The sequence below is a fragment of the Vicugna pacos genome, chromosome X (genome assembly GCF_048564905.1).
Source record: "Vicugna pacos chromosome X, VicPac4, whole genome shotgun sequence".
Classification (NCBI taxonomy): Eukaryota; Metazoa; Chordata; class Mammalia; order Artiodactyla; family Camelidae; genus Vicugna; species Vicugna pacos.
The window spans coordinates 57,319,866-57,347,599 of record NC_133023.1 but is presented as its reverse complement, the minus strand read 5'-3'; the positions used below and the strand labels follow the sequence as shown (position 1 = coordinate 57,347,599).

The following is a 27,734-nucleotide window of genomic DNA, read 5'->3' as shown; positions in this document are numbered from 1 at the left end:
GTTGGAATGGCTATTATCAAAATATCTACAAATAACACAGTAGAGGATGTGGAGAAAAGGGAATATACTGTTTGTGGGAATGTAAATTGGTACAGCCATTATGGAAAATGGTATGGAGTTTCCTCAAACTAAAACTAAAGTAGAACTACCAGATAATCCAGCAATTCCACTCCTTGGTATATATCCAGGAAAAATGAAAACACTGATTCAAAAATGCATATGTGTTCATAGCAACAATATTTACAATAACCAAGATATGGAAGCAAACCAAGTACCCATCAACAGACAAGTGGATAAAGAAGATGTGGGAGATAGATAGATAGATAGATAGACAGACAGACAGACAGACAGATAGATAGATATAATGGAATATTACTCAGCCATAAAAATAATGAAATTCTGCCATTTGCAGCAACATGGATGGACCTAGACAATATTATGGTTACTGAAATAAGTCATATAGAGAAAGACAAATACTGTATGATATCACTTATATGTGGAATCTTAAAAAATAATGCAAACAAATGTATATAGCAAGACAGAAACAGACTCACAAATACAGAAAACAAACTGGTGGTTACCAAAGGGGAGAGGGAAGGGCAGAGGAACAAATTAGGAGTATGGGATTAAAATATACAAACTATTATGTAAAAAAATAGGTAAGCAACACGGATATATTGTATTGCACAGGGAATTATAGCCATTATCTTGTAATAACTTTTAATGGGGTTTAATCTGAAAAATTTTGAATCACTATGCTATACATCTGAAACTAATATAATCTTGTAAATTAACTATATTTCAATTAAAAGTACCTAAGATGCCTAAAGTACCTAAAGTATTCAAAAGGTATAGAGCGTATTTTCAGGTTAGCTACTGTCTTATTTCTTCACTAAGAATGTTTTTGGTTGGCATGACAGTGTACTTAGGTACGATAAGTGACAACAGAATGAATGATCCCCAGAATATTTATTAAAAATTGACTATAACTCCTCTAGTCACCAAGGGTCTGATTTATTTCAAGGTACCTCCTGACCTATTAAGCACTCTTACAGCCACTGTTTCTCTCATTTGAACCCCCAAAAGCCCTGTTAAGTAGAAATGGCAGGGATATTCATCTTCACATTGCAGGCTCATAGATTAATAAAGGTGATAAAACCATAACTAGAACCCAGAGCCCCTGACTCCTAGTCCAGCATTCCTCTTGCCTACAGTCTTGACTCTCATGATTCATTCTGAGTTGACTAGTATCAAAGTACCACTTCGATCATGTCACTCTCCTAGTTAATAATGTACTGAAGAAAGGATACCATTCACAACTTTGGGGCCCACCCAGTCCCATCTCAACAACTTTATGTTACTACTTCCCTGATCCTTAGTTTTCTCATATGTAAACAGAGATGATGATACTCATTTTTCCTGACCCACAGGGTGGTAATTTTCAAGTGTCAGGATGAATGTGATAGTTTTACTAAACTGTCAAGCCCTCTATAGCCCTCTTATCTTACTTAATTCCTTAGGTTTAATTAGAACTGGGTGTGGAAAAATAATTCATATGACTTTCTTAGCTGTGCAGAAATCTGTTCTTGGATAAGACACTATTGTATTGGGGGGTTTTGGTAAGTTTGACCTGAAAAAAACTCTTCAAATAAATGCTAGCTCTTGATTTCAGATGTTCTTCAGATTGGGAATCTACTGCAACCTCTTCTCTCCTTTTCTTCTTTCTTTCCTTTCAAGGGATGTTTTATATGTAAAGAATTCAACTGGACTTTTTGGATGTTACTGAATTGAAGTTGCCCTGTCAGTCTTGTGGTTAGTCAGTCGACTTTTACGGTCCCACCAAAGACTGAACCCTCACCCTCAGTCCAAGCATCTCAGAAGCCTGTGACAAGTGGCAGGATTGTGAGGTTTAGAGTAACTCAGTGCTGGTTTTAATCCTGATTCCCCTCCTAATAGCCAGGTAGGCCTCAAAGAGCTACTTAACTTTTCTCTGAGTTTCAGTTTTCTCATCTATTAAGGAGATAATAATACATATCTCATAATTCTATTGTTTGAATTAAAGTAATAAACATGTTCAAAGTACTTAGAATATCACTCAATAAATGTTAGTTTCTTTCCCTTCTCATACTGTGAACATAGGGTATAGATACCTAAGGAGCTGAGAAGTTGAGGACTTTGGAATGAAAGCTTTAATGACACGGGTTTTCTTTTCCCCCAGGAGGTCCTGTTTCCCTCATGTCTACAGGTGAGCTTGTGGATAGATCAGTGTAGACTCCCCCACTGCTGGAGAAAGTCCTTCTGAATGCATATCTTAGGAGTGGGGAGGGTTCCCAGCATCATATCTGAATACTAATGACAGCATTATTATAGATATATATGCACAGCAAAGACATCATCTTTAACAGCTGTGTTTAGTTGAGTAACAGATTTAGAAAGTGCAGACTTTAATCTATGTTTTCTCCTGGGATTTCATCACCATCTGATTTGTTTTTTTCTGGCTTAAAGTGTAATTGTAGCTTGATTCCCCCGCTCCCCTCCCCCACCACACACACCCCAGCCATCCTCCCAAGAACTAGCTGCCTTTTAAAAATCTGAATAAGAAGCGGGATCAGCATTTGGAAAACATGAGGTCATGGATACCTAAGGAGCTAAGGAGTCGAGGACTTTGGAATGAAAGCTTTAATGACATGGATTTTTTTTCCCCCAGAAGGTCCTGTTTCTCTCATGTCTACAGGAAACAGATGACTCTAAGGATACTACATCAAAGCTTGATTTCTTCTTGTTGCATAGCTGGGTGAGGCAATAAGCAAGATAGAAACTGTCATGAATAAAAGAATCTCAACAGAGCAGGTAGTGGAAATAGAGGGTTTTCTCTTTCCCCAAGGAGAGGCTAGAAGGGTAAGGTAGCAGAGGCTTTTGTCATCAACTTTCTGGGAGCAGAAACCACTGGTTCCTCTCCCCTCTTTCTTCCCTGTCCACCTAAACACCCAGTTGGATTTTGGATTCAACCTTGTGATGTCTTGAGATTGACAGCATCAGTTTGTCAGGATGTTGGGGAAAGGCAAGATACGGTCACCAAGATAGCCCCTAGTGGAGAGGCACTAGAAGGTGAGGGTATATACTAGGGTCATGTAAAACCATCCAGTCTGCAGCCATGGGGGAGCTTAGCTACAAGGCAGAGAACAAGGGTTTTCAATTTATCTTAAACCATGTCCCACCATGTTCTGCATCCCTTCTTCCACACAGCAGTACTTTACAGGCACCAAATAGATTGTGAGAACTTTATCATTCCCATTTCTTTCAGTACTACAAAATATCTTAGAGATAAATAGGGAAGATGAAAAAAGGACCAGACTGCTCCATTCAGGTAATTCTCCTCTACCAACCTGTTGAGTTGCTTCAAAGCTGGTTTCTGTGCCCCCTGCCTTGAAATATCCCCAAGATCCTGGGGATTCCATCACCCAACTTAAGAGCATCCTACAGGAATTTTTTAAATGGTACTCCAGGGTGGGGAGGGAGAAGAAGATGAGAACTACTACTTTTGAAGACCCACTATTAGCCAGATGCTGTAATATTTTATATATATTTATACATACATACATACATACATACATACATACATACATACATAAACCAGTTAACTCTCACAGTAACCCTATAAGGTAACTATTACAAGCATTCCCTGCTTTTTGAAAGTTTACTTTCCACCACTTTACTTCAAAAAAAAAACCTACATTAGTATTGGTTTTCACTAACCAAAATAAATCCAAAGAGGATTTTCACTTTTACCAAAAAAAGTGAAAAGGGAAAATAGTGTTCAGCGTTTGTTTTGCAGTGAGCTGTTATATAGGCAGTGTGCATCCTGATCAATGAGAGGAGCACCACCAAACTCCTTCCCAGGAACCACACTCAGCATCTCAGCATCAAACCACCACAGCTTTGAACTGTGTTTGTGAGCATCTGTGCTTTATCTCAATGTATTTTGTGTATTCATTGGCAAGATGTGTCCTAAGGTAATTGCTTCTTAACTTTATGCCATTTTGGCTTATGAAAGTTTCCTAGAAATGCTCTACTTTCAGATAGCAGGGAAAACCTGTAGTTTTGTTTGATAGATGAGGAAACTGGTGCTTAAAGAGTATAAATGATGTCCCCAGCATCACATAGCTACTGAGTAGCAGAACTGGGACTAGAAGCCAGCCTGCTGACTTCATTCAATACTGATTAATTTATTTTCCTCATCCCTACTTCTGTCTCCAAAGGATGATAGCACTATTTAGGTATTAGCTATTATTATCATTGTCACTGTTATTATTATATCATGTACCACTTGCCTCTAGAACTGAAGTAGGTGTAGAGAGAAAAAGAAATGAAACTGATATTTACTCAGCATTGAGGCAACATATAACAGTAACTGATAGCTATTTTTGGACTATAGGCCTAAGGTTGATTTGGGATCTTTGATTCCACAGCCTAGATTTATTGAAATAAATCTGATCTATGTAATGAAAGATTTCAAAGTAATCAATTCTGATGCTAGCCAGCACCACCATCATGCTGGAGCCATTCCCTAAGCCATAAAGTGTCTCTTGTCCTGTCAATACACATATGAGACTTGAAGATTGTGAACAGTCAAAATTTACTGGGTGGTTAGGGCAAAGTACATTTGTTGTCTTGAAAACCTAGAGTAGCCATGTGCCACTAAATAAAATTTATGAAGTCGACATTAAAATATTTTTATTATAAATGTGCTAAAATAAACAATTTGACAAAGATATAGAGTATGCAGATGTGGGAGATGATGGAATGTAATATAACTGGTCTGGGGCTGCATTCCCAAGCTAAGAGCAGGTTTGTGTTTTATTTCCTTCTCTCTGCCTTAATTTCCTCATCATTTCTGAGGAAGCTGTTTGTTTCTTTTCATAGTGTTGGCATTTGGTTTTCATTTTAATTTTCACGGTATGTTTGTACTTAATTGGCACTGTGGCAAGTTCACAGCATGTTGTTTGCCTTCTGCAAACCTTGATTTTAGTGGAGTCTGTTCTAGAAGGGAAACTGAAGAGTACAGCAGGCAATAAAATGCAGCCAAGTGCAGTGTCTTGTCATTGGGCTTTCAAACTCTGGGCAGAGCACTGGAGAAGTATGAGAAAGCCTTCGTGGAGAAACACTTTTTTTTTAGGTTGGGAGGGGAAGTAGTGCTAATGTACTGAAGGCAAGAACCCTCATCTACTAGGCCAATTTGCATGTATCTTAATTGCTTTGGAGAAACTGTTATGACTGGCTGAGAAACAACTCTAGATTGGTTCTTTAAGATTTTTAAAAATAGCATTCCTCCAGTGCCCAAAGCCCCTTGTTTCTGAGAGAGTCTCTCTGTCCCCCCACCAAAAACAACTTGCCTCAACATGGTTTGAGTCCATGGACAGGCCATGCTCCTTGTTGCTATAGGCCTATATCCAAGGTGGTACTTTATGCCAGACTACAGGAATGTCTTCTCTTGTTCCCCTTCTCACAGACATGGCTGAGTAGCTTGAATAGGACCCAGTTTTATTTGCTTTGGTGTATTTGCTTTTATATCTTTTTAAAAGTTCCTTGAATTTGTCTCGGATTTGTACAAATTATTGTCTTACTGTCACATTGAATCATAGAGTATTAGAGCCATCTAGTCCAGCTTCTCCATCCAATGCTCAAATATGTTCTTTAATGTCACTGAATTTTTTGCTCAGCCTCTGCTTGAATACAGCTGGTGAGGTCACTTTTTTCCCTATGCCCGTCCCTCATCACCCATTTCATCTTTAGACACCTCTGTTGATCCATATGTTGAGCTACAATCTTCCTCCCTCAAGTTACTTCCCATTGTGGTCTGACTAAACAAATTTAGTTTCACTTTTTTGTGATAGTTCTTCAGGTATTTGAAGACATAAAACACATTTCTTGAATTTTCTTCCCTAAGTTTAACATCAGTTTTGGGTCCCCTTGTTCTGGACTTTTTCCTCTAAATAAGTTCCACTTTGTCTATATCCTTTATCAAAGATGATTAGAACATACATTTGTTCCCTTTCTGCCACCTTAATGACATCAAGTATCCCCTGTTCAATTTCTCCTTTGTATTTCTATGGATTAATCATTTTTTAATGTTAGGTCATTAGCACTGAAAGACTATTTTAATTAAAATGCAAACCTTCAATGTCTCCTTCCCACCAACTCTCCTCCCTCCCCAGGAGACAAACATTCTAATTTGGCATGACATTATCTGGCCTAACAGTGCCTGGCATATGAAGTGCCTAAAAGGTCATCTTCCATTGTTTTAGCCTTCTGGAGTAGTTGAGTTAAGTTCAAACTCAGGATGTTTTTGAAATCTTAAATCTCTCTGGGGATGTTTTTCATAATGTCTTTGAACTGGATAACACTACAATAAATGAAGTTTGCTGCACTGGATTAAAAGGTTATTTCCCTGGTGTGTTAAGCTAACAGAAAAGATGAAACTTCCCGATAGGCCCTGGATGTCTCTGGCTACCAGTGCAGCAGTCCTGCCTCCATTAGGATTCTAAACTCTACTACTCAGTGAAAACTTTAGCCAGGAAACTACTCACTGAACTGAATGTTGAGTGCCAGCAAGGTGAAGAAAAGGAGTTATAGAAAGAGGCAAAAATAAACAAGAGATAAAGGACTTCATAAACATAACTTGAGTCCAGGTAATAAGAGCCAAAGACCAATGGAAAATCATTATTTGAAATTAAGAATAGGGAAAAAAATCTTGTATAAGACCAAAGCCAAGCAAAAAATGGACAATGAGCAACAACAGGCAGAGTTATACCAGTAAGATAGAATACTGAAGGGATAGGAAAAGGGTGTATATTCTAGGGAGTGAAGATAACCCACAATTAAAAGTGAGGACATGTACTCAAATTACAAATACTTTTAGTTATAATTATTTTTAATTTTCTGTGATTTCTGCAAAGAGTTCTATAAAGTGCTAAGCCAGGCATCCTAGGTGTCTATTATAATGAGAGCAAATAGGTAAAATATGGTGGATGCATACCATAGACCATTACACAGCAGATAAAAGCAACAGGTTATATATATACATTGAAATGTGAATGGGTCTTAAACACTTTATTCATAGTAAAAATTAAAAGAATAGGATCTGTAGCATGATACCATTTTCATAAATTTTTAAAATATACACACAAAACAATATACCTTCTAAAAGAATACATACAAAGATAAACATTTACCACATTAGAATAATTGCTTATGAAAGAGTGTAGGAATAAAAGAATAATGGCAAGAAATAAGCTTTGCTTTGATTACTAATGAATTGAGGAATACGATGACATCAACCCTCTGTGCCTGAGGCCAGTAACATAAATAAAAAGCTAGGCTAGCCTATATAAATAGAGAAGGTGACTAGATGATTAAGGAGTAAGAGTAACAATGCTATCTAATAGAACTTTCTTTGATAATGAAAATAGTCTGTATCTTGCTGTCCAATATGGTAACCATTAGCCACATGTGATTACTTAGCACTTGAAATGACTAGTGTGACTAAGGAACTGAAATTTTGATTTTATTTAATTACTTTATATTTAAATTTAAATATAGCTACATGTGAAGAGTGGGTGCTGTATTGCACAGCACAGGTTAGAAGTTGCAAGTGAGCCCAGATATTGGCACATAAAAGATAAATAGATCCTGTAGTTGTAGATAATACTCCTTCTAAGAAACACTTGGCAATAGGAGCAGCTGAGAAGAAAACAAAGGAACCTAAGAAAACCAGGGTCACTAGAAAATAACAGCACTTATCCTTGCCTTCTCCAGGACTTTTTTTTTTCTCATCAGTAGGTGAATCTCCAGAAGCCTGGCCCTGAGAGTTCTTCCCTACTGTGGACTTGGCTTCTGAAATTGGTAAGAGTCCTACAGAGTCAACTGCTGCTGTTCAGCAAATATGGGCTTTGGAACTGCACGTGCAATGGGTGTTTCCTATTTAGACTTTAATGAGCACAGTGCTCCAGAATGCCATCTTTATGGCTTTAGACATTAGCCAGGATTGGCTTGAGCTAAGGGCTGGAGAAGATACCCCAGGAAGCTATTTCAGAGATTCTTTTAATGAGTTGCCAGTGGCAAGAATAGAGATCTATAGTGATAGATGTTTGCAAGGCTATTACAGAATTGCAACTAGAATAACAACATACCTATTTTTAGGCCTAACTCCTCTTTCTAATGTCTCCTCACCTTGTACTCCTATCCATCCCCTTATTCCTGGATAACCATTCCAGGTCTCATGTAGAAAATTAAAGGATTAGGGAGGTGCCAGGATGGCAGAGTAGAGAGACTCATGGCTCACCCTCTCCCACAAATACACCAAGAATTACATCTACAAACCCATTGAATCACACAGAACACCTACTGAACTCTGGCAGAGTGTCTCTCACTTCGAAATAAAGGAGGATTCTCACAAAATCTGGTAAGAGAAAAAAGAAAACAAAAATAAAAAAGAAAATCAGTGCAGGACCAGTCCTGACAGGAGGGAACAGCAAAGGAAGAAAGGTACTCTCACCCTGTGGTGCCACCTCTCCAGCCAGGATGTCAGCGGGGACAGAAGTGAAGCTTCTGGGGCTTGGAGGAGAATGTGGCAACAGCTTGGCAGACAGAACTAAGGGAAACTGGCACGGAGGGTCCCTGTGATCCCCAGCCCTAGACACAAGTTGGCAGGGACAAGCCAGGACTGGCTGCTGGAGATCTGTGTGGAGCACGGGGAGAGGGCTGGGGCCCACTGCACAGAGGCAGCCTCAGGAGACTGGAGGGTGGTGTGAGCTCTGGCTGGGTATGTGTGTGTGTGTAACAGAACAACCTGAGACCCCTATAAAAAAGCACCACTGTTGGGGTGGGGGGTTGCAACACGGCCACACCATAGCTGCTTTCTCCACTTGGCTCCTCCATTGTTGGTATGTTCGCAGGAGAAGAAAGGTGGGACTTGGTCATAGCCATCACTGCTGTGCAGAGGTGGGGCAGAAAGCTGAATCCATTCCCAGGGGCCCTACAACTTCACAGGTGAGACTGAGATTTGTTTACAGCCCCAGGCATAGAGGGCAGATTTGCTCTCTCTGGACCCTTTGTGGACCCGCGCCTCTGGGATGAACAGGAAGTGAGCAGAGTTCTGGCACACAGCAGGGACGAGTATGGTTATTTACAACAGGCTAGCATACTGTACCATATGTGGAGGCAGGGCTGGGGTTCTACACTGACCCTGTGGTGCACCACAGATTCAGGTGTGTGACTGCACACTTGCTATAGTGGGTCCTAGCACCTGACATTGGCAAATCTGCACTGGTGGTTCCTGGGGCCCAGAACCTGGGGACACCAGAGCAGGTGGCCAACATTCCTGCAGCTAAGGTGGGGACAAAGGCAGTGTCAACAAGGAGTACTTTGTAAGCCTGCATAACAAGTGATAGACAACACCACAGAGGGCACCTCACAGTGGACATCTCCTATAGACTCTTCTTCCCAGCTGAAGCACTCCAACCCTACCTACACACAGCATGGCTCAGAAACTGGTCGAGAAGCCTCTATTCCAGCAACAGAGGAGCAGACCCAGCCTCTGTCAAGGCTGTGATAACCACAGAACAAAATAGGAGGCTCTGCTCAGCAGCAACAATCAGGGCATGCTCTGATCACAACACCAACCACACCCCCAATCAAACGGATAACAGCCAACATGCATGGAAGAAAGACATGGCAACCATCCATACTAAGAACAAACCTCACAACAAAACTATTAGATGCACACAGTCTACACAGCAATGCTCCCACTTTAAATAAAAACAAACAAACAAAAAATAAAATAGCCCTTAAAGACCACAGGAGATAACTGATACTCCATAGTGCCAGAGAAATATAAGTAAAATGAAGAAGCAGATGAACCACTCCCAATTAAAAGAACAAGAGAAGTCCCCTGAAAGACCAAGCAATGAGATAGACCTTGAGAGTCTACTAGATCATGACTTCAAAAAGCGGATGATAAAAGCACTGAAGGAAATAAGAGAGACTGTGAATAGAAACAGAGAATATTATGAAAAGGAAATAGAAACTATAAAGAGGAGCCAATTAAAAACAAAAACAGAACACTCAATGGCTAAGAGCCAAGCTAAAGGCAGTCAAAAGCAGACTAGATAAAGCAGACAAACGAATACGTGACTTAGAAGACAGGATAACAGAAGTCACCCAATCAGAACAGCAGACAGAAAAGCAAGTAAAAACCAATGAAAACAGTATAAGAGACCTATGGGATAATATAAAGCATGCCAACCTATGCATAATGGGGGTCCCAGAAGGAGAAGAAAGAGAATAGGGGTTTGAAAAGGTTTTTGAAGAAATCAGGACTGAAAACTTTCCAAACCTAAAGAAGGAAACAGATATCCAAGTACAGGAGGCTCAGAGGGTCCCAAACAAGAAGAACCCAAACAATAAGAACCCAAACAGACCCACACAAAGACATATTATAATTAAGATGACCAAAGTTAAAGATAAAGAAATGATTCTAAAGGCAGCAAGAGAAAAACAAAGAGTTAGTTACAAAGGAACCCCCATAAGGCTTTCATCTGATTTCTCTACACAAACACTGCTGGCCAGAAGGGAGTGGCAAGATATATTCAAAGTCCCGAATGAGAAAAAGCTCCAACCTGTGATACTCTATCCAGCAAGACTATTCTTTAGAGTAGAAGAAGAGACAAAGAATTCACAGACAAGCAAAAACTAAATGAATTCAGCAATACCAATGTAATCCTAAAAGAAATATTGAAAGGTCTATACTAAATAGAAAAGCAGCAGGAATCTATAGAAATGGGAAAACCATAATTGGAAATGTGATAACTACAATGAGTTGCAAGAGAATAAACATGATGATGTATTAAAAAAAAAGGACATCAAAATCATAAAAGGTGGGAGAGGAGAGCAAGAAAATATATAATTTTTTCTTTCTCATCTTTTTTTCTTTTTTCTTTTATTCTTCGTTCCTTTTAGTATGTGTTTGAGCCTACATGACTACCAGTCTAAAGCAAAAAGATATAGTAAAGGGTTAACATACTTGAAAAACAGGGTAACCAAAAATCGAAAGCATACAATAGAGTCACAGAAATCAAAAAGAAACTGAGGTAATACAAGAGAAAATTATCAAACCACAGAAAGAAAACAAAAAGGAAAAGAAAGGAACAAAGAAGAAATGTGAAATCAACTGAAAAACAAAGTCCAAATGGCAATAAACACACGTCTATCAATAATTACTATAAATGTCAATGGACTGAATGCTCCAATCAAAAGACATAGAGCAGCAGATTGGATAATGAAACAAAAGCCTACAATATGCTGCCTACAAGAGACCCACTTTAGAGTGAATGACTCACATAGATTGAAAGTGAGAGGATGGAAAAAGATAATTCATACAAATGGAAATGACAAGAAAGCGGGAGTAGCAATACTCATATCAGACAAAACAGACTTTAAAACAAAGGACATAAAGAAAGATAAAGAAGGACACCATATAATGATCAAAAGAGCAATACAAGATGAGGCTATTACACTTGTTAACATATATGCATCCAGTATAGGAGCACCTAAATATATAAAACAAATACTAATAGACATAAAGGGAGAAATTGATGGGAACACAATAATAGTAGGAGACTTTAACACCCCACTAACATCATTAGACAGGTCATCCAGACAAGAAAATCAATAACGGAGATACTAAATGACACAATAGAACAGTTGGACTTGGTTGATATTTTTAGGGCATTATATACCCCAGAAACAATATACATTCTTTTCAAGTGCTCATGGAACATTCTCTAGGATAGATCACATACTAGGGCACAAAAGAAGCCTCAACAAATTTAAGAGGATAGAAATTATTCCAAGCATCTTCTGTGACCACAAAGGCATAAAACTACCACAGAAAAACAAATAAGAAAATTAAAGAAATATGAGAAAAATTCTTCTAGTGGGAGAGGGGTGCATCTGAATATATGACATTGAGTTGCTGGGTGCCTTTGTGGGGTTATTGGAATTTTTCTTTCCTGTGTTGAATGAAACTTCTATAGCAGTTGTAACAGTATTTTTGTAAATGGTCAAACTCATCTTAAAGTATTTTCCTCTACATATAAGTAGCTATACAAAGAGATACCCTGGTGGAGTCCACTTACTGGTGAAGGATGTCTGGGACTTCTGACCTTTGGCAACGACAGATCTCCTGTTTGTGAAAAGTTCCAGGCATTTACCAGCCTGTCAGTTTGAGAGTAGCTATCAAGCTCTACTACAAGCACATTTGCAAAAGGAGTGTGAGGAGAGGGAGGTGGATACTGAAACAGTAGTCTCACCCCTTTCTAGATGTTGCCTACTAGCTGTGTATTTAATAAGAGCAAGTCCAGAGTTAAGGGGGAGGTTGCACTTATCTTCCTGGAGTGATCAATAATGGATTCATTTTTTCTAAGCCTTGGGCATAGGGATCAGAGAGATTTTTTTTTCCCTTTGGTGAAAGAAATATTAGTTGGATCAATATCTGAAAGACCTATCCTAGAGATTGACAAGGCTAGAAGAATAGTTTGAAAGTAAAATCAAAATATAGAAGTAAATATTGGAGCCAATCTAAGACTTATCACACTGAGAGAAACCTTCTATGCCAAGATACTCCTACCTCTCCTAGACTACAAATGTCTTGGCAGTAGAGCTTGTGTTTCTCACTTCTGTTTTTCTCATGGCATAGTATAACATATAAAACAAGTATTTAATAATAGTTTAAGTAGTTAACATATGTCCACACTCATGTGACAGTCCCAGCCTTCCACTAGCCATTTGTACTGGTTTCCACATAAGCAAAAGAGGTGAGGAAGTAGGGTGCTCAACTAAGCCCCAGATCCATAGAACATCAATGTTGAAGGATGCTATTCTTCACTGCTTCAAATAGAGGACAGGTACCTCTCTTGCAAATACACATGCTGGGAGAGCCTTGGAACTCTCTCTTAAATTAGAAAGGAAGGCCAGAGATTTAACCAATAGTGAAACTGAGGACCCCAGTTGGTTGTAACAGCTAGCTCATCATCTCAAGGGGAGACCCCAGTAGGACCAAGACTGATTCCAAATGCCTGGGCCAGGTTAGCAGTATCATTTTGCTCATGGGCCGGTTTGTATTGATTATGTTTTATCTTCAATTTACTTGGAACCATTTACAGATGATTCTTATCTACTTACTAAAAATAGCTATCTGTCAGGAAGTCAGATGTGCCTGTAATTCCTTAGGGGTTCTAAATAAATGTAGTAGTTAATTTGATGTTTATTTCTTTATATTCTTCTTTCCTGCTTTGTGGGTTAAAATGAAGTAAGAGATAAGTAAAAGACTATAAAAGAAATCTGCTATGATCCCTTGGGACTTTATCAAAAACATTTTTACTTGTGATATCCCTGGTCTCTCAAACCCACATCCAAAATTTCAAGGGGTGTTTTAACTAGGCATTATTATATAGTTGAGTTTATTTTAGCACTTTCAGATCAAATGAATGCCCAGATCTGCTTGTGTTCTGACTGGTTCAATATGCAGCATTCTGCTTCCACAATGAGAAAAGAAAGGAATCATGATTTTTTGAGTATACATGAGCATCATGTGTGTGTGTGTGTGTGTGGTGGAGAGAAAGGTGTTGCTGGAACTGGTGTACCTGAAGGTGACAGCACAGAGCTATAGAATCCCAGAGGCTGGAAGAGCAGTGCCTCCTAGCCAGATGGATTTGGGTGGGTTTGGCTTTTTCCCCACTCCTTTCCACCACCACCCCCTTCTTGGGATAAGCAAGGACATCTTTCTTATTTGTGATAGCATTTCATCCAATAAAGACAAACAAAAAGTTAGTAGCCCTCTAATTAGTGGTTATTTTATATTTCACCTAATAGGTAACTTGGTGCCATGAGGCTATTTCCAAGGATATTTTGTGTTACCAACTCACTGTATGACATTGGGCAAGTAGTAGTTTCCCCTTCTTGGGACTTGGTTGCCCCATTTGTAAAATGGGGATTTGGGGACTTGACTATCTTTCAATATCCTTCTAGCACTGTGGTTCAGTGATTATATTTCTGAGATAATTTAATAATGTTTTAAATGCAATTAACAGGCTAGATGAGTAGTAAGAAAAGATATTAGAAACCATATGGAGAAAGTTATAATATAATTCATCCGATAGTTATTGCACTCAGGCATTAAGTGTAACTTAGTGCTGCCTAGCAATGAAGGCACTCTGTGATTAGACACAATCCTTGTATAAACCATTTCTCACAAAGTGCCAGGCATGGTCCTTCCAAGGACCACCCATCTTGCACACATCAATGGATATTCCAGGTTAGTCTCTCTGTACTTAATATGCCATTGTACTGCCCATATGGGTCTGGCAATAAGAAGAAAGGGACTCTTTTTGGAAAGAAATGCCCCATTCTTGATCCAACAAACAGTGATTGGACTTCTCTACCACTTGTTAGCTGGACTTGAGAGAGAAAGCAGGCACAAATCCTGAAAATAAAATTATTTTGCAAAGGCAAAGGGACTCTGAGATGTGCCAGTAAACTTCAGCTACCTATGGTCTTAAAGTTTAGAAATTAAGACTAGTGGGGAGGCTGGCTGTTCTTACTTGAGCCCATGAGTGCCTCTCCTTGTTTCTGTCTACCCCTAATTCAGGTCTTAGTCCATATTAGGTTTTGTGCTTTAACACAGACAATGCATTTTCATATATTTTCTCATTGATTTATGATCTTATGCACTTTCTCTTTTTGGAAGTTTCTTTAGAGTGATGTCACAAAGGATGGTGTAGATAAACATGCTGGAGGAAGGAGAAAGAAGGGGAAAGGAGATGGAAATGTTGAGCTACTGAGCTAGGACAAAAGTGCAGCCACTATAGCTGCTGCCCAGGAGCCTGACAGCAAAAAGGAGCCCTCCCTTGGACTGGTGCCTACCAAAAATGAAGGCAGGTGGAACATACAGAGCCCTGTCACCAGCAGCAGCATCCTATTTCCTGCCTCTGGCAGGATTGGGACAGGAATGCACAAAAATCAGAGGAATGTGGGAAGGGACATGAGATGGAAGAGTAGAGTTCCCTCGGGTGTACATTTTAGGCTCATCTCAGTATCACACAAAACTTAAATCAGAACTCTTCATATATGTGATTTTTTCCTTATACATTGTACATTTCCTTGTAATTTTTAAGTGAAAAAGCAAAAATTTAATGAATTATAGATTGCTCAAAGCTAGAAAGATCCTTAGATATAATCTATTTCAACTCCCTTATTGTATAGCTAATAAAACATAGGACCAGAGAGGGGAAGGAGCTTGTCTGAGGACACCCAGCTAGTCACTGGTTTTACTTCATCCATTGTATGATGCCATTTCTTCTTATATGAGTTTTTTGTGTATAACTTTTGAATTTTGGAATCTTTATCATGAGAGATGAAATAGATTCATACTGTACTTTTGAGATATATAGAATTTTTTATATTTTAACTGTGATTATCTCTTTTTAATGTGTCTCTCACCCCTAGTATTTTTAAATTTACATGGCTCCTCATTCAAGCATGTTTTCTATACTTAAAAGCATCATACCTCCATATTTCTAACTTAGTGTCTTGAAGTCCTGGTAGATATTGCAAAATTGAATTAGCCAAGCAGCATTATGGATAAGAACATGCTCCCTGTGCTATTGCTGATTCTGTCATCCATCAACTGACTGGAGCTGAACTGGGAAGAATTAGACTAGGTAGATCTTGGCTAGGCTAACCTGGGAAACCTCTGTGCATCTGTTTTCTACAGCAGTCTCATCTCCTTGATCCATTTCAGTCCCTAACCAAACCTGTAGACTCCCCATCTATAACAGCTTGCTGGTCAGTTGCCTTCTTTCCAGTATGACAGCTAAGACCCCTTGTTGGCTTCATTATCCATGTTGGACCTGACAGTCAACTTATTACTCACTTTGCTTTATTCTCAGGAAGATCCTGGCACTTGAATTTCTGAAGCTACTCTGGCCTGGAATCCAACCACGCCTAATTCTTCTTTTACAGCCATCTATTAACTCCTTAACCTCTCTCTTCTCTCTGTAAGCTGACTCCTGCTCCCTCACCTGCCACATCTAAATCATTTTCCAAACCTATACAACACACCTCTGCAGTTCTATTCTAATCTAACATCTCCTTTTCCATTCCTATTTCCTCTTCACTAGTTCTAATCTTCTGGACCACTCACACCTGAACATTGTCTCCTAACCTATTTCCTTACCTCTGATTCTCCCACTCTCACTGATCCTTATGTTCTAATCATAGCATTCCTCTGTTTGAAACCCTTCAGTGTCTTCCTGAATTAAGATTTAGGTGGCCTCCACAATATAGTTCTTATCTTTTCAGCCATATCTTCTTGTATGTACCTGATATTTTAGCCAAACACTACTGTTCCCCAAATTCTCCCCCATCTTTTCTTACCATTCAACAGCATTGTCCAATCAACTTTTACAGAGTACATACAAAGTTCTAAGCACTATGTAAGCTAATCCCTGTGGAGGTGAGAGGTGCTTAGTCTTTTGAGATACCAGATATAAAGAAGTAATGTTTATATAAGATGATAAACACAGAGGAGATCAAAGTTCCTTGGGAACACAGAGAAGGGAAGAGAGTAATTTTGTTTGGGGTAGGGAGAATCAAAGAAAGTGTCAGGGAAAATTTAAAGAGAAAATAGGAGAGAGAGGTGAAAGAGAAGCTGAAAAGGGGAGAAAGGAAAGGAGTAGAGGAAAGGGAGAGAGTGGGAGAAGGCATTCCAAGCAGAGAAACTATCAAGTGCAAGATGCCTGCAAGCAAAAAATGGTCTAGCATATTAAGGAAACAGGATTAGAATATTTGGGAGTATTGGGGGAGATGAACAGGATGAAAGGAGAATACAACTTGAGAAGTTGAGGATTGATTGAAAAGGGTGTTACATTCAAGGCAAGTTGTCAGGCCTATGATTCTGTAGCAGTTGTTTAGAGGATGGACTGGAGTGAGGAGAGACTCATGGTATTTCATGAAGTTCCTTCAGCCTGAAATGCCTTTCTCTCTTGTATACTTCCCCATCCCCACCTCCTGAAAGACCATCCTTCAAGGCCCATCTCAAATGCTGCTGCTCCTAGTGAAGCCTTCACTAATTTCCCTCCTCCCTAGAACTGGAATAATTTCTCTCCATTTTGAACTCTTATAGAAACTTTTTGCCTTTCTTTCAGTGTATTATACATTTATTCAAATTTTATTAGTTGTTTTCCCCAGTAGACTCTGAGCATCTTGAAAAACATGGATCTAGTCTCAGTCAACTGTCTTTTCCAGTGCAGCTTCTGGTACACTACCACGACCACAAGTAGTACCAAGTCAATTTGTTGAATTGATTTAAACTGATATTCCAGAGATTAGCACTACTCCAATCACAAAGGCTATGTTGTGCCAGGTCCATAGGCAGATTTACTTTCTTGCCTTGCTTTTTTTCCAGTTGGAAAAGGCCAAGGACAGCCCCCAATATGAATGCTGATGTGGGTCATCTAGACTCTGAGACCTGTGCCTTCAAGGCCTTTGGGGAATAGCATAGCAGCCTTCTGGAACAGGATATATGAGCCCTCTTCAGGCCCAACTGAGGGGAAGGGCAAGTAAGAAAGGTTGTTTTTCTGGTTTAACAGCATTTTCTTGCTTCAAAATGCCAGTCTTCAAGCTAATGTTATATCGATGCCATTACACTACATGATTTACCATGATCAGCAAAGCAGTTTGTTGTACATTATTCTAAAAGTGCTAATCAATTTTAGCTCAAAATAGATTTCAATAACCCCATAAAATTTGTTGTCCTAAAGTACTGATCAGTGGGGAAGAGCTAAAGCAAGCCTAGAGCTGTTTGTACTGTAGCTATAAAAATTATAATCCATCTCCCAAATCATCTTTATAAGCAGGTAAGATATAAATAAATAAAAATGTGGAAAAATATATACATTTAAGTTGTCTTATTTAGAACTGAGATTTGAAAAGTCATAGGAAAGGACTAAAGGATTGTCTGCTCAGGGTATAGCCTTTTAATTCTGTAGAAAAGAGGCCCAAATAATTGATAATCATTAAATTAATATCTATGAGAGTATCTATGTTAGTTTCTAAGCTAATATCCATGATACTCGATTTGCCTTTTGAAAAAATGAGAACCTAGTAGGACAAACCATACAAGGTGATTTTGAGTACAAAATGAGATAACTTCCATAACTGTATCCAGTTTTGCACCTAGTAAGTATCCATTCCCTTCCTCTCCCCTTCCCAAATTATTAAGCTCCCATCTACCTCTTCTGTATCTTTTGCCAAAGCGTTACTTCCTCTATTCTCAGCTGTTTAAGATTCCCTTCACTTCAGAGCCATAAATCCTGAGTGCCTGGTCAGATTTTTCTGAGAGGAAACTTATGTTCTTAGGGAAATAACATCCCAGAGTAAATTTACAATGACACTAATATGTCCCATGACACACTGTTCTTGTTGTGTCCGACAAGATTGGATAATTCTTTTTTTAAAAAACATTTTTATTGATTTATAATAATTTTACAATGTTGTGTCAAATTCCAGTGTAAAGCACAATTTTTCAGTTATACATGAACATATATATATATATTCATTGTCACTTTTTTTCTCTGTGGATAATTCTTGATACTTAGGTGTATTGCTTCTGTATGTATTTTATGGTACATTAATTTTTACTAATAATCAATACTTGTCTGAGGCAGCTGTTCTTTATTTCATTACCTGAAAGGGGTAACCTGTGGAAACATATTTCTACAGCCTTGTTTTGGCCAGAGGTTGGAAGTGGTAAGAATTATAAAGAAAGCATTTGTGTTTTAAGAAAAAACATCTGATTTCTTGGTCTGGAGACTTGGATTCCTTTGATAGATCTACCATTATGTTATTTTGTGACCTTCTTTTATTTTTTGTTTCTCTGTGCCTTGGTCCTCCTGGTGATAAAATCAGCCTTCCTGGTAGTTAGCCTTGGGCATAAGGGACAAGAAGACACTAAAATATTGAAATCTACAAATAATTTGCCCCTTATCAAGTCCCTGCCAAGATGCAATTAGTGAAGGGGTCAAAGAAGAATAAAACGATGTCTGAGGTTCTACTGAGTTTCCTTTTAAGAAAAGAGACACAGAAAATCCATGATGACGGTATGATTCCATCTTCCCATACGGTCCTCTCTGAAGCAGAGGCTCAGCTATCTGATCTGTTCATTTGATTCCACCACAAATGAGCCCTCATTGGCAAAGGATGGGGACTTTGACATTTTTAGCCAATCTCCTCCACCTTTTAGAAATCTCTAAACCTCCTTTCTGTGTAAATACAACAAGTAAGCATCTCTTTCTTTTTTCCCTGACACCTGTAGTTTATTGACTATTCTCAAGTCAGATCTTGTATAAAATAAGAAGAAAGTTTGGCAATTATGATATATAAATGTTAGGGGAAACCCAGGATCATTTTTTAAGCTGGATGATTACTTAATACAGACTTTTTATTTTACAGAATAGGAAATAGGTCCAGATAGGTAAAGTTAAAAGATTGAATCATATAAAATTGAGTCTTGTTCCCTCAATGCTGGACCTACCTTTTACAGTATATGCATGTATTAGGATAAGCGAGTATACAGTTGAGATTCTTATAATAGCTGCTTGGCCATCAGTAAAGCAATCTGTGCTTTTTAATAAAGGGATGGATTCTTGGCTGAGGAAAAGATATAGGAAAAGGGGTGTCGGAATAAATAAGGATTTATAGATTTGTGGTGGCACATGGCAGATGCCTCCATCTCAGGTGGCTGTGTCTCCTATCATTTTGCATATACCTAACACCCAGGTAGGTGGGCAAGAGGTGAGGGGCTATAAATATATGTTCTATGTACTAAAAATACCAGATGATGCTAGGACTTTTTCAAAAATTCCAGATCTTCTTTGTAGTCATATTTAAAAATTCTACTGTGGGCTTAGAGGGATATTTGTCAAAACCAGAGTTAAGGTCATGAAAGTCAAGAAACCAAGGAAGGAATTCTCTACTTCTTCCATCCTTAGCAGTCAAATTTTAAGCACAGAGAAAATATTAGTGTGATGTATATGTGTGTATATATATGAACTAACTTGTTTTTTAGGAGCTTCAGATCATCTGGAGTAGAAATGAGGCAAACAGAAATAAAGCCAACTCCACATGTACACACCACTTGTCTCAGATTACTCTGGGCTTCACTTTGTGTTCTTTCTAATTGGATGGCCATGATTAGGTTAAATGTGTTACTATCTGGAGGAAGATATAAGTTTGCCTATTTCCTCAGATTTTAGTTTTGAATAGTATGGTAGCCTAGAGGGGATAGAAGGCTCTAGAATGTATGAATGGAGTGTGATTTTCCAAATTGACTTATATGGTAGGTATAAACTATGAAACAAAAACAAGTGGCAATAAAGCCAATCTGGGCACAGGTAAATTCCAGTGAGCCTTTTAAGATCTCTCTATCTGAAATAACCTTAAAACAGAGAAAAAAATTAATGACTGATATTATGTATTTGAAATTTGCAGGTTGGACAGCACTTGGACTTGGAATGAAACAATAAGAGGTTACATTCATGGATCACCAACAAGAAAAGGCTGTCATTGCCTCAGCCAATGGAGAAAACACTCTGATTAATGGGGTCAAGGAAAATGGTAAGGGAATTTAATTATAGTACAAAATATCTCTCCCAGTAGTCCTTTGTTATTACTATAGATTTTCAGGATCCACAAAGTTGGGGCAAGTTAAGTCTAGGATGCCTCTGAGATAAATGTTAATCCTAAACTTTATTCCTCCAAATCTCTAACTGAGTTTCTAGGGTCTCTAAGAGGTATCTAATCCAATCCCTTTACTCTCCCAAGTCATCTCTATCAAATGGATACTTAGGTCCCTCCATATTCCTAGTGAATTAGAAATATGCTCTGATGTGAGGCTTGGAATGTCTAGATTCAGTAGGAACTTCCAGAACAGAGGTGAAGTCTGAAGGTTAGGACTATGCCTCATAGCTCAAAACTGTGAATATCCCATCTTATCATTTCTCCACCCTGAAAGCTTTGACTTTCCAATTGATCAAGCAATCCAATCCTTTCCTCATTTCTGAGGAGAACTCTGTATGTGTCTGAGGAAAAAGCTGAACCTAAGGAATATTATTTTTTACTCACATGGATGTTCAATATAAAATCAGGGTTGTTCTTTAACTATGTAGTTTCTAGTTATAAAGTTAAAGAAGCTGAAAAATGAAGCTTAGCTTTTATATAATAAGAGTCAGTACCAGAAACTGATCAAGGGAAAGAGAGTTAATGAGTCTGATCTAAGACCTTTAACTTTATTTGTCATATCTTTCCCTTTTTTCCAGACTCAGAGGAGCAGGATGTGGCAATGAAGTCATTTGCAGCTCTAGAAGCTGCTGCACCAATCCAGCCTATACCGGTGGCTCAAAAAGAGACTCTGATGTATCCCAGGGGTCTCCTGCCTCTGCCCTCTAAGAAGCCCAATATGCAGAGCCCTCCCTCTCCTTTGGGCCTGATTGAAGCACCTGAGCATGCTGCTAACAGTGCTTCTGTGAATGCCATCTCCCTTACATCTGGTGTTGCGAAAGGCCTGAACACATGGTCACTGCCCAATGAGTGTGAGAAAGCTCCATTTGCCATAATGGAGCCTGCAGGCATGTCAGCTCTGAATGGGGACTGCCTCATGCAGCCAAGCCGGACTTGCTTGGGCTGCTTCATGGAATCCAAGGATGCAGTAGATCCTGAGCCAGGGATCAGTCTGAAAGTCAGTGATCTAAATAAGGATTATGAAACCTGTGCAGTATCTGATATAGGGATTCAGTGTATTAATGCGGGAGAAAACATGAAATACGGAGAGCAGCTGCTCTCAGACCAGCTCCTAGGCTTCCCCTTGCACAAATCAAGGGCAGGAGATAGACGAGAAGCAGAGAAACCTGACATTGACTTGGAGGATACAGCTCAGAAAAGTTATTATGAGGCATTACTATTAGATAAGTGCAATACAGAAGAGGCTTTGCTGGCAAATTCCAATCAGGATTGGGGTTACTTTGAGACTTTCATTAGTGAGAGTAAGATTGAATTGCTTGACCTCTGTTCCAAGAATGAGCTGTCTGTCAACCTGTTCTCTGAAGAAGATGTGGATAACTACATGTTTGATGATGATGAGTCAACACTGGGCAGTGATGTCTGCTCCCTGAAAATTCGATATGAGTCCTTCCAGGACAATGTTCGAGACAAGACCACCCTTTTGATGCAGGAGGATGCCCAATTCAACTTTTTCCCCAGTGTCTTTACTACCTGCCCCAAGCGGGAGTCTAAGAGTGGGGCTCTGAAGCAGGGCAATGATCTTTCCCAATTCAAGGTCCCTGATGTGAGCATTATCTGGGGGGAAGAAGATAAAAACTTGGACAAGAAGAAGGGCAAAGAAGAAAGCCAGGAAGACAAAGGTGTAGAGAAAAAAGATGGAAAGGATAATGGAGAAAAATCTGCCTTAAATAAACCATGCAGTGGAACTGAGGTAGGGCAATTTAAGAATCCAAAGCAGGACCATCTTACCAATTCTTTGGAGGCATCAGGGAATTTCAGTGATGACAGTTCCTTCATTGAGATCTCCTATGATGCCATGGGGGAGATCAAGGACTGTAGCCGCTATATGGCTCGGGACACTAATTCTGGCAGCTCCTCCTCCCAGCAGAACTATGGGCTGCGAGCCAAGAGAAAAGTCAGGTACAGTGAAGATTATCTATATGATGTTGACTCACTAGAGGGTGAAAAAGTAAGTGAGAGGAAGGAATGGCTTCCAGGTGGTTCTAAAGAGGAAGATGATGATGAATGGTGTCCCAAAAAGAGAAGGAAAGTAACCCGTAAGGAGCCCCCTGTTATTATCAAATATATCATCATCAATCGCTTTAAAGGTGAGAAGAACATGCTGGTGAAGTTGGGTAGGGTGGATGCCAATGAGACAACAGTGAATTTGAATGAGAATCAGCTCAACAAGTATTCCAAGCTGGCCCCTTTGAAGGGCTTCTGGCAGAAAAAGAAGCAGAGAAACAGCAACACAGATTCCAACAAAACACCTTTATGCCAAAAACAAAGCTTTGAACCAGGTAGCTTTGAGGTGTCATTCCTGCCACCTGCTCGCAAACGAAAATCTAAACTTGGCAACAGGCATAGGATTCAAAGAATCCCATCCATGGAAACTTCAACAAGTGCTAAGCAGGTTTCATTCTGCAATGATGAGAGGCAAGGTAGTAGTCGTAAAGAAGATGGAGGCCTGAAAGGTATGCTGAAGTCAGCACCTCTGGCAGCCCCTGGCTATGCAAATGGATCACATTTAAATGACATCACAGGCCCTGACTCAGTGAAAGTCAAAGCCCATGATGCACAGTTTAAGGGGCCAGAGAGAAAAGTGCTCAACAAAATCAAATTTAAAAGTGAAGCCAGGTTAAAATCCAAGAAAATCAAAACTGGGCAAGAAAGCAAGCCAGTTGTTCAAATGAGCCCTCTTTTGGAAGACCACCCCTCCAAGGCTAATTCAAAGAATGAAGCTATTCTTGGGACCTCAAACAATTCACATCTATCTGAATTTCATGAGACAAAGGTTGTTAAGAATTCTACTTTGCTACCAACCACCTGTTCTTCTGAAATGCCTTTATCTTCTACTCATGTGGCCAACAATATACCTGTTATCCCTGGAGGGTATCTACAGACATTGTTAGATGCTTCCGACTTGTCAAACAATACTGGTATCTCATATTTCACTCACCAGTCTCCAGGGCAAAATGAAAGCAACCTCACTCAAACAGAAAAATCATTTGTACCTCTCCAGCCTGAGCAGGACTGTGTGCTTTCTTCACCCTCCGAGTCTGAGCTGCTGCAATCATCCCAAAACTTCAAAATGGAATCAAGCAACTATGGAAGTGTGTGGCCCAACAAGTCTACTTCTGGATCCCAGAAATTCATGACTGAAGTCTCAAGGGAGGTAACTCCAGCCCAATCCAGTGAATTTGGAGTCTCCCAAATAGTCTCCATAGAAAATAACCCCACAGCTACAACATACAATCCAATCTGCCTCAATAGTGGTGGCAGTAGTTGCAACAAGGTCCTATATGCCTCTGTGCAAGACACCCAGCTCCCATCTGATGACTCTTATCAATTATGTCACTTTAATAATGGAGAGATCTGCTTTCCTTTCCAGCAGGGCCCAGTCAATCTGGATGATGGTCGGCTCTTTAGCTTTGATTCAATGGCCACACTCTCTGTCAACTCAAGCAATTATTGCTCCTTTAGCTTGAAATCCTGTGAAAAGGATGGTGATGATGATATCACTGATGACTTCTTGGCCCATTGCAGCCCCAAGCTGGTGATCCAGCAGAGCATTGATGAGATAGCACCACTAAAAGAATCCACTGACCTTCTGGATATCTCTAACTTCACTCCTGACAAATTCCGCCATTCTTCCCTCTCAGAGATGTCTCCACCTGACACCCCCAATCTTTCCCCTCAAATTACCAGATGTGAGAGTACCAAGACACTAGGAACACTAAAGGGGTTCCAAGAGGGTATACCAGGACCACTGGGCAACATGGAGAAAATCAAGTGGGACTGCAGTACCCTTTCACGGCAGGTCCAAGTGGATGATGGATTTACTTTAAACAACCATCAGTTTCAGTTCCATATGTTCAATGATGAGGATTCTGTTAGCCTTCTCCAAAAAGCCCCTTGCTTATCAACGTTCAGTGATCCATCTGGTCAAATGAGTACCAACAACAAGGTGTCGAAACCAAGAAAGAAAAGTTCACCGAGCAAGAATGGGGCTATGAACCCAAGCTCTTCTCAGAAAAACAGCAGGAAAAAGTCTCCCAAAGCCAACAACAAAGGGATTGAAAAATCACCTGGCAAAACCTCCCGCCAGGTCCCTAAGTCAACAAAGAAAGGAAAATACATGGCTGCAGTCAGTGGAGAGAAAATGCAAATTGGCATTAGTCGTGGAGGAGGCCAAATCAACAGCATATCCTCCACAGGGAAGACGTTGGCTGAATGTATCCAACATGGCGGCCCTGTGGCTTCTATGAAGATGCCAAGTCAGAAGGGACTTTCTGGAGATTGGTCTTTGGGGAAGGAGAGCCGCCCAGGCTGGAGTAACATGAGCATAGGCACCAACACCAACAACCTTCTGGATGATGACCAACGAGAATTTCAGGAGCCTTCCTATATCTTGTCCAACATTGCCTCTGGTATGGCAGATGTGCAGAGATTTATGATGGCATCCATAGAGCCCCTTTGGGAACCCATGGAGCACCGTGGGAACCCCAATGTATTCTACTCCCCTGAATCCAATAGTCTAAAATTAAAAACCCTCAAAATATTGGCTGGGACACCACAGGAATCTAAGAAAAAGGTTAACAGTGGCTCTCCAGGAGCCACTAAGAATCACAGGTCCATCAAGGGTGTGAGTAAAAGCAACGGGAAAGCAGCGATAGGTGATCCTGGTCGTGCAAACATACCTGGTTATAACGAGGACTCTCGTTCTGCCTTCTTTGATAAAAAGTATAATAATCTGAGCACTTTAGGCAATAATGGACCGACACACAAAAAGTTATATCGTCACAAAACCAGCTCCAAGGCCCTGAGAGATGAGAAGTGTAAGGGAAAGCGCATGGAGCGAGAACAGGTCCACAAGGATGAGGCTGGGACAGCTTCTTTTGAAAAATTGAGGTAATACTGCACCAAAATGGCTGAGATGAATCACCCTTAGGTTTCCCACTACCTGCTAAGCCCACAGTCTCTCATTTTTTCCCTTTTGAAAGCAAAAGTTCGCATGAAAGAAACTATCCCATTCCTTTCTTTTTGAAATTAAAATGAAAAGGAAAAAGTGCATGAAAATCCCTATACTTTTAAGTCACCCAAAAGATTGGGCAATTTTGTTGTGGCTTGACCAGGGATAAATTCTAACAAGTCTACTTTTTCTGCTATTCAGCATTAGTTTTTACTTACTGAGAAAATAGAACTGAAATATGCTCTTGAATGATTTTGAGAAGGGAAGGGCTTTGCAGTAAGAAAAATTTTGAACAGAATTTAGAAGTTATATAGACACAAAACCAAGATGATTTCAGCAAAAAGAGAATAATTTGGAAAACAAAATCGCATCGTATGGCAATTAGGAGTGCTTTCTAGTGCCCCTGCTATTTGTATCTTTTTTCTGCATCATACAGCATCTAGTATGATGTAAACAAATTTAGATTGTATGATCCCTTTGTGGGACATACACAAAAGCTAACTAAGGTGGCATAAATTGTTTGATTTTTCTGCAGGGATTCCGACTACAATCTCCTAAAAGCAGAAACAGCATTTTGGGTTTTACCTGTGTTTGAAGAAGAGACTCGAATTTTCCAGAAAGACATTTGATGTTTGTGTTTTATTTCTTTCAAAATATGCCTTGTGGTATGTATGTTGACATGTAAGTGCTTAAAGAAAATAATTTTAAAGTGTGGGAATAAGTCTTTGGAAGCAAACTTTAATCTGATGTTCTATGTAAAAGACTTTAAAAGTCATACAGTTGCACAAGTAGTTTATGCACTATTTACCCAAGGGGGAAAAAAAGGAAAACATTGTGCCAAACTACAAACAAGTGACTGTATTGTATATATTTTTACTTCTATATCAACATTTGGTTGTGAGTATTTAGGGAGCTTGTCCCTATTAATTTATTAGAAACATTCCAGTGATTCTTGCTATTAACCACCCCCACTTATGTGGATAGCACCTGTAGATCACAGTGGAAAAATATGTTGTGTTACACAATTTACCAAAACTTAAAGGATACTGTTTGAAATGTGCCAAATTTCCTTACCTCATCTCACAGATTCACCCCACAGTTTAAAGATCATTAATGAATTTAAATATATATATATATATATATATATATATATATATATATATATATAAGCATACATACATTATTTTAAAATTTTAAACTCTACTGTCTTGTGTGGAAACATGACCTATTAAACAAGGCACAATGAAGATTTGTTTGTTACATTGTCTAAGGGTTAAAATGTTGGAAAAGTCTGGAAGTCACAACAGCTAAGTCCATCAGGGACCCAAGTATATGCATTTACAGAAACTTTTACAAGGAAGCAAAACAGCTGCTTTAAAGTTTGTTTTCTAAAAGCAAAATCTGTAGCTGAAAATTATTTAAAGTGCAAAGTTATATTGCTGATACTTTATATCTCAGTTTTATATATTTTATAATAGTCTGGGATAAATTATAAAATAGCTATAAAATCAACACTAAGATAAATGAAGTACATAGATGGCTTTTATTTAAGTAGTTTCCTAAATGTTTTATTCCAGTTTTGTCAAAAGTACATTCATATCACGGCTTTAGTGTTCTTTAAGTGTTTAATCTTGCAATGCCAATGTCATTTAAAGAAAATGTTAAGACATCTCAGTCCAACTTGTATAAATCACATACATATATCTGATAAACTGAACAATTTGTGGTAATGACTAATCAGGGCCATATATACTTAGTCTGAAGATGACTAGTATTTGATGCCACAAACTAAGCTTAAATCTCAATTTTTATATAAATTTTGAAATCACATTTTTATTCAGCCCTTTCCCCTTTTTGTTAAATTTCACAG

At 39.1% G+C, this 27,734-nt stretch overlaps 1 protein-coding gene across 1 annotated transcript in view; it reads left to right on the top strand.

The window, feature by feature from the left end:
- The window catches only part of NEXMIF (neurite extension and migration factor), a 143,974-nt gene extending 117,038 nt beyond the window's left edge, over nucleotides 1-26,936 (top strand). Inside the window, exons 2-4 of the mRNA XM_006217159.4 lie at nucleotides 20,605-20,730; nucleotides 21,432-25,803; nucleotides 26,400-26,936. Coding sequence (XP_006217221.1) covers nucleotides 20,652-20,730; nucleotides 21,432-25,803; nucleotides 26,400-26,493 — 4,545 coding nt within the window. The 5' untranslated portion in view covers nucleotides 20,605-20,651 and the 3' untranslated portion in view covers nucleotides 26,494-26,936. The remainder of the gene's footprint in view (nucleotides 1-20,604; nucleotides 20,731-21,431; nucleotides 25,804-26,399) is intronic.
- Nucleotides 26,937-27,734: the final 798 nt, after the last annotated feature.